The sequence below is a fragment of the Apium graveolens genome, chromosome 8 (assembly GCF_009905375.1).
Source record: "Apium graveolens cultivar Ventura chromosome 8, ASM990537v1, whole genome shotgun sequence".
NCBI classification, from domain to species: domain Eukaryota; kingdom Viridiplantae; phylum Streptophyta; class Magnoliopsida; order Apiales; family Apiaceae; genus Apium; species Apium graveolens.
Genome location: NC_133654.1, coordinates 41,537,188 through 41,550,024, shown reverse-complemented (window position 1 = coordinate 41,550,024; position 12,837 = coordinate 41,537,188). Strand labels below are relative to the sequence as shown.

At 37.0% G+C, this 12,837-nt stretch overlaps 1 protein-coding gene across 1 annotated transcript in view; it reads left to right on the top strand.

Moving 5' to 3' along the window:
• LOC141679514 (uncharacterized) overlaps window positions 1-12,245 on the top strand; it is a 107,907-nt gene extending 95,662 nt beyond the window's left edge. Inside the window, exons 4-5 of the mRNA XM_074485996.1 lie at window positions 11,949-12,020; window positions 12,198-12,245. Coding sequence (XP_074342097.1) covers window positions 11,949-12,020; window positions 12,198-12,245 — 120 coding nt within the window. The remainder of the gene's footprint in view (window positions 1-11,948; window positions 12,021-12,197) is intronic.
• Window positions 12,246-12,837: the final 592 nt, after the last annotated feature.

Below are 12,837 nucleotides of genomic sequence, written 5' to 3'. Positions count from 1 at the left end.
CGACGATATAATAACAAACTCACAAAGATAATAATAACTCTTGCCAAGTTCATGGTCGAACTACTTAAAGTAGTGCTGACAGTTAAAACCCTTACGGGAACCCTTATAAGTATCATGATAGTAACTTAGCTCGTTTAATGTGTAGGCGCATGAGATAGAGGACCCTGAGATGTTCGAGCATGAGCATGATGAGGCACTGCTAGATGTCGAGGATCAGGAGGAGCCTGAAATGGAGGAGGATGAGGAGGACCCCTCAGAGGAGTTAGAGACAGAGGTCATTACTATTTCAGATTAGGAGGACCCAGATGAGGTCCCAGTAGCTGAGGAGCGTGTCGGACCTATGGTAGTGTACACTGGTACCCCTTTACCCACACTCCCGGTGGTCAGAGCTCCTACCACTCCACCACTATCTTGGAGCCCCTATGATGACAGCTCAGAGACCCATACTCCCGAGCCTAGGCAGACCGAGGAGGCACCCCCAGCGGCTCCGGATTCACCACCTCTCGACCCTGCCCATAGGCAGTCTTTGTTAGCCCACGGCTATGTTCAGGATGTATTGAGGACCCGAGTGGCCGTTGCTGAGGCCCGGCTGGATGAGGTCAGGAGGGAGTTGGATGCGGAGAGGGCGGGTAGGCGTATCCGAGCTTATGAGACTAGGGCTGCTATACCCCGATCCTTGAGGAGGGAGCTGACGGGGATAGAGCTCACGTCCCAAGCGAGACTCAGATCGCTCCAGGGGGACAGGCATGGTAGGATCTCCAGGCGGCAGGCCGACTATATCTTCCGTCATGCGATGGAAAGGGTATGAGAGCTGACCCGCTCCGGTGTGTGATTCAGGACTGATGATGGGATAGTCTAGTTGTCTAGTTAGTTGAGGCCTTAGTAAGAGCCAATTTTCCGGGATAGTTGACTTGTATATAGCATCCCTTTTTCTGACTAGACAGATAGACTCTTGTGTATCACTTTTGGGGACAGATGGTTGTAGCACTGTTGTACTTTTGACCAGATCAAACTATGTATTTCTCGCATTATGTATATATTTGTTTCCTTTCAGTTCAGTTCCTTAGTGACGAGATCACTATTTTTATCATTATTATTACTGCACTTCTTATTAGAACTGTCATAAAATAATAAAATTGCGAGATACATTCTCCCCATTATAGAATTGTGCAAGGCACAATGTTGTGTATGATTGTGACCTAACGTTGAATTTCCCAATAAATTTTTTTATCAGTATCATGCCGCCAAGAAAGATTGGAACTAGGGAAAACCCTGGATCTGAGGACCAGGGAAGCCATAACCAGGATGATAGGAACTAGGAACACAGTGAAGAGGAAGATGAGGATTATGTGGAATAGGATGACTCCCTGTATGAAGAGGAAGAGGAAACATATGATGTTGAGGGATTTGAGATAGAGGCTGAGGAAGGAGAAACTGAGGTTGAGCAACCAATACCAAACCCAGGCATGGATCCCATGGGCCAGTTCATGCAACTACTAAGGAAGAACTTGGAACGTCAACCCAACCCACCCCCTCAAGGAAATAACAATGCTGTGGTAAACTCTTTCAGGGCTTTTAAGTCCCTTAAGCCCCCTGAGTGAAAGGAATATGTCCTAAGTCCAATCATGTATTAGGATTTAGGAATAACTTTTATGTAATCTATTTTGATTTCATTGATATTAATAAAGACTTGTTTTGTTTTTATTACGGGCTTTATATATTTAAGTGTTTAAATAAGATATACCATAGTTTAGAGTAAAGCTTTTTATGGATTATGATGAGATCATAATAGTGAGACCTAAAAAGATGATAACTCTAAATTTAAATAGTTCCTGGTCATAGGATTACTAACTGGTAATTAATAATCCGCAAAGATCGGTACATACTATGCTTGCTTCATTATGAAGGATGTCTGTTCTCATAGACATTTGTGTGGTGACACTATAGCTAGTATGTAGGTGCTTATTATAGAATAAGTTCACTGAACATGACTCGCACAGCTGAACAACTGATGGAGTTCACTCACGTGTCAGTAGTTGTTCACATAGTGATAGTTGTACAAGTATCCTTAGACTTGAGGTCATCATAGTCATCTTGTGTACACTGAACTATGCTTTGGTTTAGTTCTTAGTCTCCAGGGACAATTATTAGGGCTCTTCTGGGTATAGGAATTTGTACACGAAGATAGTGTATGATCAATAAAGGATCTACCCCTTCCAGTGAAGGAAGCGAATGTTCAAGGCTGATCCACTTATGCTAGTTCAGGAATCTCTGGCCAGAGTAAATGAAATTAGAAAGGAGTTTCTAATTTGCATAGAACTACACATAGTAAATGGTAAGCAAAGTGATTGAATTAGATAGGCTTGACACGAGATCCATGCCTTGTATTTAATCGGGACATTGTAGGGTAGAAGGAGTTTATTGTACGGTAACTATTCACTGAATAGGTTCTTGGTATTCTAAGCAGTGAATTCATATTATCCGGATAGTCGCGATATGCTGAGAAGTATCCCTCACGATGTAGAATAAATGTGATTAATTAATTAATCATATTTAATAAATTAGAGAATTTATATAAATAATGATAAAATAGTTTTATTATTATTTATTTCTACTACTGGCTTAATATTGAACCTACAGGGCCACACCATAAAAAGAGAATGATTTAATGGTGGAGGAATTAATTAATAATGGCTAATAATTATCATAAATAAATAATTAATTGGCAAATTTAATAATTGATTAAATGAGATTTAATTGATTATAAATTAATTAAGAAAAGTTCTTAATATTATTAATTAAAGGATTTAATTTTTGGAAATTAAATCAAGAGAGAGAATTATTTCTAAAGTGTTTAGAAAAAGAATTAATAATTAAAAGGTGTTTTAATTATTAATAAGAATAATAAATGGGATAATAATAATATTATTTATGGAAAATTTCAGCTGAAAATTTTGCCTATAAATACACTATTATAGACCCTATTTTATTCTAACCCACATCGAACCCGAAAACCCAAAAAGTTTGGAAGACCCAATTCTCTCCACCTCCTTCCTCCTCCTTAACATCGTTTTCTTGGTGGATACCGGTGGAGTGCTTCACACTTGAGGAGCAACTGCTAAGGATCTCTGATCGTTGTCTCCGAATTATTTTAAAAGGTTAGATTCGATCCCTCGAATTTTTATTCACGATTTATATGCTTTTATTTGGATTTTGTATGTGTAAAAGTATTTTGCCATGCCCCCGCTGCGTTTAAAATCCAACAATGGTATCAGAGCATAGGTTGTATGCATATAGATCTGTGGTAAAAATTTCATAATTTTATGTGCTTGTATGAATTAATTATGATTTTTACAAGTTATATTATGGATTAATTTTGTCTGATGAGAAATCGTTTCTCAGAATAATTTTGAATGTTGATCTGGGTTCTACAAGTGTTGTAGATCGTCTGGGTATTTTTTTCATAATTTTATGATTTATAGATTTTTTATTATGAATTTTTGAAGTTCTTGCAATTAAATTCGTAATTAAATAATCATATATATAAAAAATATAATTTGTAAGTATGTTTGTATATATCTGCTGCTTTTGTCTGCTGTTTGTGTGATGCACGGAAAGAAAGAGAAGTCAGGTACACAGATGTCTGTCATGCACGCAGTTCGAGACAGAAAAGCAACGGCGGCTGCAAAAAAAAAATATATAGGGCTGTAACGCATTCCGGGAATGCGTTACACACCTGTGGCGCATTCACGGAATGCGTTACACCCTTTAATGGCTTAAAAGGGGTGTAACGCATCACCGAAATGCGTTACAGGGCTTGTAACGCGTTCCTGTAATGCGTTACAACCCTCTGTTGATTTTAAAATTGATTTTCTGGGAGTTTCGTAACTCCGTTTTGGGCGTGCAATATACCGTTGGATTCGTTTTTCCGAGACGGATCTAATGGAGTGATCAATTTTAGTTTATATAAAAGTTTTGAACTGTTTATATTTCCATGAAGTGTTTTAAAGCTATTTTTGACTGTTTTTAATTGCTTTTAAATGCTTCATGTGATACATAGAGATGTATAATGCTTAGACTAATGTGCTAGATGATATAGCATGCCTACCTTGATGTTTATTCATGTTGATATATGTGATATATGCTTAGTTTATCATGCGATGGTAGATTTAGGTGAACTTAAATGAACATAAGGCGTTTGTTAGACAACCTAGTATAGTGAAATTGTTTCATAACCTTAATAACAATATTATGAATACAATCATGAGATTCTTGTGTTTGTGAAACACGTAATTGAATATGAATTTTCGATAAGAGAGAAAGGATGATTCTGTCAACAACAGATTTCTATCTGTAAGAAAGGGTTATTAAGTGACGCCTCTTGACAATGCTCCACCCGATCTGGGAATCATCTGATTATTGATTATTGATTTAATATATTTAATTTAAAAGGAAGAATTTCTTTATAATATGATTATGATTGTAACGTAATATAATCCCTCTAAAATTAAATAATATCAAGTAGTAATTGGCCAATGACACAACGGGCTTGTGTCGGTTATAGCCTTCCAACATGATAGAAAGTAGTTCTTATTTTTGAATCATTGTCGTTTCGTGCCACAGCCGAGGGCTTTGATTTCGAAATAAGAAATACTTGTCTATTACATAGAGATGTGTACATTGAATAAGAATCTAAAGGTCGTTACGTGCCACAGCCGTGGGCCTTTGGGGACTGATTCAATTATACAGAATGTTGGGTTAGACTTGGCTTAGAATATTGAGATTGTCGTGCCACAGCCGTGACTCAGTTATTCAAGAGGCTAAAGTTTGATTAGGGAATAACATAAGATGTAATTGACAATAGTTGTCTGCCTATTGAACATTACATGGCGTTTTGTGCCACAGCCGGGGTTGTGTAATGGAATGTAGGATCCCTATTCCCACTAGCATTATGAATGCTTAATTTTTCACGTAGAGGGTTGAATAAATTAGGAAAACTAGTGGGAGCCACTTATGAATAAAGACCCGATTCATATAGTGTTTTTTAAAATGAAATCGAATATTTGCTAAGTGTTGTTATGTGTTTATCATTTACAGATTTACTTTGTACATTATGTCTTCTGCACTATCACTCAGGAGCATACTAGATGCTCACAAATTGACTGGTCCTAATTATGCTGACTGGCTTCGAAACTTGAGAATTGTTCTCAGGATTGAGAAGTTGAAATACGTGATTGACTCACCTAAGCCTACTGAACCTGCTAATGAAGCACATAATGATGAACATGTTGTGTATCGTAAGTGGATAGATGATGCAAATGTTGCTAAATACATCATGCTAGCTTCCATGAACATTGAGCTACAGAAGCAACATGAGCATATGGATGCTCACACTATCCTCATGCATCTACAAGAGTTGTATGATGTGGCAGGGAGGACAGCTCGATATGAGATATCGAAGGAGCTGTTCGGTTGTAGGATATCTGAGGGATCATCTGTGAATGACCATGTACTTAAGATGATCAATTTGATTGAACGTCTTGGACAACTTGGTTTTGCCATGGATGGGGAGCTGAGCCAAGACTTGGTCTTGCAATCGCTTCCGAGTTCATTCTCGCAGTTTGTTATGAACTTTCACATGAATAAGTTGGATGTCAGCCTGCCTGAACTCCACAACATGTTGAAGACTGCGGAATCGAATTTTCCCCTAAGAAGAGTTCTGTTCTTCTAATTGGTGAAGGTTCCAATCCTAAGAAAAGGAAGAGGAACCCTTCCAAGAAGAAGAAAGTAGGTGAGAAAACGCCGGTTCCACCAAAAACTGAAGACCCCAAGAGCAAAGTTGTTTGCATTCACTGTAACAAGGTGGGGCACTAGAAGAGGATCTGCAAGGTTTACCTTGCAGAATTGAAGAAGAAGAAGAAGGGTAGTGAGACTACCGCTTCTGATTCAGGTATGTTCATGATAGAAGTGAATATGTCATTAAATCAAATTTCTACTTGGGTATTAGATACCGCCTGTGGTTCTCAAATCTGCAATTTATTGCAGGGACCAAGGAGTAGGACTCTTGAGGAAGAGGAGGTGATTCTACTGATGGGAAATGGAGCAAGAGTTGCTGCTGAAGATGTAGAATCATTTCATTTACATATGCCTACGGGCAAGACTATTGTTTTAAATAAGTGTTATTTTGTTCCCTCGATTGTGAGGAATATTATTCCCATGTTAGACTTGGGTGGATTTTCATTTATTATTGAGAATAATGAATGTTCTATTCTTAGAGATAATATTCTTTATGGACGTGGTACTTTAAATAATGGTCTGTATAAATGTGACATAATTTACTTCAGATTGAACAAACTAATAAAAGAAAAGGGATGATGAAAATCTCACTTCATAGTGGCACTGCAGTCTCCATTTTGTAGACATGGAGAGAGGGCTGCAAATTTGCTAGGAATGGTACACACAGATGTATGTGGACCAATGTCTAGCAAGCCATGGGTGGATTTTCATACTTCATTACTTTCATAGATGATAGATCTAGATTCGGATATGTGTTTGATGAAACACAAGTCTGAAGCCTTTGAAAAGTTCAAAGAGTATAAGTATGAAGTGGAGAAACAAACCAAACATAGTATTATAATTCTTCGATTAGATCGAGGTGGTGAATACTTTAATGGAGTGTTTCTAGATTATCTCAAAGTAAATTGTATAGTCTCCCAATGGACTCCTCCAGATTAGTATCTGAAAGGAGAAATCGAACTTTGTTAGAAATAGTTCGGTCCGTGATGAGCTATACAAATCTTCCAGTATTCCTATGGGGTTATGCATTGGAAACCTCAGCATATTTACTGAATAAGGTGCTTTCCAAATCTGTTCCTCAAACTCCGTATGAGATATGGAAAGAAAGGAAACCGAGTCTTGAACACGTTAAGATTTGGGGATGTCAAGCTTATGTCAAGTAACTTGACCCAGATAAGCTGGAATATCGATCCGTAAAATGTAGTTTTGTGGGATATCCTAAAGAGACTTTAGGGTATTACTTTTGCACCGATCATCGGGTGTTTGTCTCTAGACATGCTACCTTCTTGGAAAAGGAGTTTATCCTTGAAGGAAACAGTGGGAGCAAAATTGAACTTGATGAAGTTCAAGAAGCACAAACTACTACGGATCAAGTGGAAACACCTGTTCTGACTGAACAACCTTTTGTGGAATAGCCCATTCATAGATCAGGGAGAGTGTCTCGCCAACCTGAGAGGTAATATGGCCTTGTCATTGAGAATGACAATGAGTTGTCGATCATTGATGATGACGAACCTGTGACCTATAATGAGGCTATGAGTAGTGTTGACTCAAAGAAATGGCATAGTGCCATGAAATCCAGAATAGAATCTATGTATATGGTATACAAAAGATAGATTATAGCAGATGGCCAGGTGGAGACCTATAAGTCCAGGCTTGTGGCAAAAGGATTCAAATAAAGGCAATGGATTGACTTTGATGAAACCTTTTACCTGTAGCCCTGTTAAAAATCAGTTCGGATTTTGCTTGCGATGCTGCTTACTACGACTATGAGATCTGGAAATTAGCCAGATGGTTTTATTTCCAAGAGAAATGAAAACCTAGTGTGTAAGCTACTGCGAACCATATGTGGTTTAAAGCAGGCTTCTCGAAAGATGGAACATTCGTTTTGATGAGACAATCAAAGAGTTTGATTTTATCAAAAACGAAGATGAACCATCGGTCTACAAAAGGGTTAGTGGGAGCGCGGTAACATTTCTTGTATTGTATTGAATTAGAGTTGACACACATAACAACATTGCAGACCCACTCACAAAGCTACTTTATGAAAGTCACTTTGATCGTCATAAAGACAAGATGGGTATTAGATACCAGAGTGATTGGCTTTAGTACAAGTGGGAGATTGAAAAGAATATGTCCTAAGTCCAATCATGTATTAGGATTTAGGAATAACTTTTATGTAATCTGTTTTCATTTCATTGATATTAATAAAGACTTGTTTTGTTTTTATTACAGGCTTTATCTATTTAAGTGTTTAAATAAGATATACCATATTTTAGAGTAAAGCTTTTTATGGTTTATGATGAGATCATAATAGTGAGACCTAAAAAGATGATAACTCTAAACTTAAATAGTTCCTGGTCATAGGATTACTAACTGGTAATTAATAATCCGCAAAGATCGGTACATACTATGCTTGCTTCATTATGAAGGATGTCTGTTCTCATAGATATTTGTGTGGTGACACTATAGCTAGTATGTAGGTGCTTATTATAGAATAAGTTCACTGAACATGACTCGTACAGCTGAACTATTACGACCGGCATTTTATGTAATATTATTTGTGGATTGGGTATAATATTAAATTCAAATAAAAATATATTCAATGATTGTACACTAGTGTGAGTGAAAGTTTCTGCATTATAAATTTGCTTTGTGTAATATATGATTTTTCAAAGCAAGAGTTTATTTAATTTCTTTATTTTTGATTTATAAGGAATATTCTAAGCTTTGGAAAAATTTTCTTTTAAAAGGTATTTTGTTCACAAATTTTGAAAATGATTTTATAAAGTCTCTAAAAATCCAAGTTATTTTATGATATAAATTTTATAATTTTTGAACTTGTATTTTATTTTATAAAAATAAATTATTATAAATTTTAGTTGTCATATTTATCAAATTACATAAGAGACCATGCATGCAAATCACCCATCTATTCTCTCAAAGGGCAAACAAGACTTTTCCAACCCCACTAACTCATTTGATTATTACCAAATTACTACCTTAGCCTTGCATGCAAAATGGCCTAACTTTAACCAAGGGACATTTTTGTAAGTTCTCACTTCCACTCATCATTTGTAAACCAAATAGAATAAAACAAAGAAATCAAAGTGGGAGAAGTCATTCTCATTCCACACTCCAACACCCCACAAATTTTCTCTCCTCCCCCTCCCACATTGCTCTCGGCCGAAGGCCAATTCCCCACCCCCTTCCATTTTTCAATTCATTCTTCATCTTCCCAAGTGTAAATCTTTTACCTATATTCATCTTATATACTTTCCAAGTGTTTTGTGACTTGGAAGTTGAAGTTCCATGGATGCATGTGTAGTTCTTATGTGATCTCCAAAGAGAAACTCTTGATTCTTGTGAATTCAAGAGCTCTCTATGAGATATATTATGTATATATGCTAACTAAGTGTTTTATGGAGATATCATGCTTTAAAATCCTTTGCATGCTACTGAAATTTCATTATATATTTATGTTTAGCCATGCATGTTAGTTTTGAGACATTAAAATGATGATCAACCATGTTTTGCATGCTACTCTTTTCGAAATCATGTAGTTATGTTTAAAAATCTATAAATTCAAAATATGTGTGCTTAAAATAGATTGTTTCCATGATAAATTTCTTATTAATACTTAAAAGAAGTTATATTTCATGATTATTAAGGATGAGTATTAGGTGCAAGTCGATTTTGCAAGCATTTAAAACTTTATGCTAGCCGAAATCTTGTTATGTGCTTTCCATGAGTTGCATGTTATATATTTGGTTGCATGTTGTTGTTTTTGGGCATGGATGATCTCACCCAAGTTTATTTTGAGAATAAGGGAGTTATTTCAGTATATCACCATGTATAAGTCTTGGTGTAAGTATTGAGTTATTGTTAGTTGAGTTTGTCAAGTCAAAACCTTGGAAAATGAGAGTTACAGTTTCTGCAGAAAAAAATCAGTATAGCACCCTGAGGTTTAGAGTGAGTTTTGACCATGTCATTGGTGTGCACTTTGAGGCCCAAGCTACCAGAAGTTAGTATTGGGAGTATATAAAAGGTTTTAGGAGTTGGTTGGAGGTTTGCATGTCATTTGGTTAGGTGCACAAGTAGAATCACAAAATCTGTCCAGCAGGGGACAGTTTTGTTGCAACATAGAAATAGGGAGATTTGACCATGTCATGGGTAGGCCCTCATTAGGACCAATTGGGCCTTAGTTAGAGGGTATGTCAGAGAAGTTTTTCCAACCATAGTTCATAGGATATGAGCTAGAACCATGTGTCACAAGTTAATTCAAGTCAGGGCATTTTCTGCCCAGAAAAACAGGGGAACCTTGGACTTTTAGCTTAGGCCCAAGAAGGCCCAAGCCAGGCCCTTGAGCCACATCAAGTTTGTGAGATGCCCTTAGGTCAGGAGAGTCTTATGTAAAAGTTTTGAAGGAAAACTTGTAGTTTAAGAGTGTCTAATGTACTCAAGAAACCATAGTTGTCATTCTGAAATTTGCACCAGTGAGCACTATCACTTATCACATAGTTTTAGAACACTTAGAAGTGAGTATTAGGTCGACCACCATAGTTTTAAGATAGTATAGGGTCAGTAGAGCAAAAGGCACAAGTGAGGGTCAATAGGTTTTGGATAATTTAGGAAAGGCACATCGAGTTAGGAAGCCAAAATTAGAAGACCTTGTCTAGTTTAGCGACCAAGTGACTTAAGTGGTGAGTCGAGATCATCCAAGCCTAGTGTTGCATTATGGTATATATGGTGTTATTTGGTGTTAATATATGATATGTGAATATGTGGCTATGTGTGTGCAATTATAATTTAAAAGTGAATATAAATTAAAGTGCATATAGGCCTAAGTGCCATCCGTGTTTAATTTCGGGTTGTAAATAGGATTGAGATGGTAAGAATATATTATAATGAGGATTATTATTATTTATGTAGGATCTCGAGACGAGGGAAAACTTGCCATAAAAGTCGAGTAAAGCTCCAGTTGTTGCTCCTACCAGTCAGACCAGACCAGCATATCTCAAGGCAAGTGATTCAACTTGACCTTCGTATTTACTACAAATAGTTCTTATATATCGATGCAATTATCCTGAGTCATTTTGATATGTTTAAATCAAGCGTATCTCTCGCTTATCTTCGAATTATATAGAAATGCCATGAACCCTCAAGTATGTATTGCAAGTAGTTCAAAAGTCTTTTCATGATAGTTAAATGCCATGATAAAATAAAGAGTTGTTATATTACTTGATTGACCCTCTTGATTAGGATGCTGTTGATTCCTAAGTATTGTGATCTCATCCAGATACTTGAACCCCTATAGAACCTTACCTTGAACTCTGATAGTCAGAAACTTACCAACATGATTCCTCAATGATTGATACCCTCTTTCTTATCCTAAAGCTTGTCAATTCTGATATATCCTGAGCTAAAAATCATTTCTTCATACCTTAACACCCTTAGTATTCATGAAGCTTACATTCTTAAAGATCCAGCACTTGAACCTTGATGAGAAACCATTGCTTTGAGCCCAAATTGGCATTACCCTTCATATTATTCATTAGCCTCACTAAATCCTCTTGTCCAATTTTTGATATATGAAAACCATTCAATTACTTGAATAGAGAATAGTTTTGTGAATCATGGCTCTGATATTCAGTACCTTGTTTCCCGTGTTTCGAGTTGATCTATAATTCCTTAATAAAAATGTTTACTGTTAAAAGAGATTTTGTTACAATTCGGCATCAGCTTTTGAAATAAATAAAATGTGGGTTTTCAGTCCCAAAGGGGGATAAATGTTTTCTTTGAATGGTGGATCTGGACTGAGACGCGAGTCCTTTCTGCACTTATATTAGGCTTAAAAGTTGCCTAGGGATTCCCATTAATGTTTTAGAACCCAGCGAGGTTCAGGATTACTTCACGGCTGATCACCGGCTGTAATCCGTAGCATCATAAAATGATTTTGATTAAGACAAGATTTTAAAATTGTTTTGATACAAGCAAAATAATGCCATCTCACATAGTTTTTATCTCTCGTTACCTTTGGTTATGTCTTTCCATCATCATTCTTAAAATTATATCTCAATTTATGTTTTGTGTCGTACTGTTAGCACTTGTTGAGCATTTGACTCACTTCTTACTTTACCCTGATATTACAGCTAGCAGCTATGGTTAGATTCAAGAAGACTGCCCGTAAAACCTGTGATGGTGATGCTTATGTTCGAGCTCAGGTAGAATAAGTAATAATAGTTGTGTGAGGACTCGGTATTTATAATCAGATGTAATAGTTGGTAGTGTTGGGCTGTTCCAAACCCTAAACTGTAAGATCTTGGATTTGGTTGTGTATTCTTCATTAAAATGATGTAATAGCTATATTTATTTTGCTATTTAAGTTGGGGGTGTGACAGGTTTTGGTATTAGAGCTACGGTTCAGAGTCCTTCGACAGCCCAAATAGGTTATAGGATATGTGTGTAGGTTATAGATAATATGCGAGAGAGTAGGTTAAGTAAATTATTATTAATACTCCTCTTATTGGTTGTCAGCAAAGGGCGCATTCCTCGTCATCCTCTGGGTCGGACGACACTATTGCTTTCTCCGTGTATGCTGAGTTGAGGCGCGAGTTCGACATGCTTCAGGGCAAGTACGACCGACTGATAGACCGACTAAAGAACGTGTATCCGGACAGCCGAAACTACGAAGGGAAGCCCAAGGAGCAGATGACTGCGAGACTTGAGACCTTGGTTCAGTACGTCAACACTAAGCTTGAGGAGATGCCAGCGCACCGGGACCGTACCAGCCAGTATGTCATTCAGATGGTGGCGGATGAGCTCCAGAGCATTATGAAGACGCTTCGAGAGGAAAAGACTACCAAGCCCCGTTCAGATGGAGTGGAGCCTTAGTTCTTTCCATTTACCTTTCATGTTGTTGTACTATAAGACTCTATGGAATCCCCAGTTGTTTCCGTTTTTCCTTTAAATAAGCCTGTTATTCCTAGAATCAGACTATGTCCCAATCCTATGTACTGTGACCTTTAAAATTTCAATAAT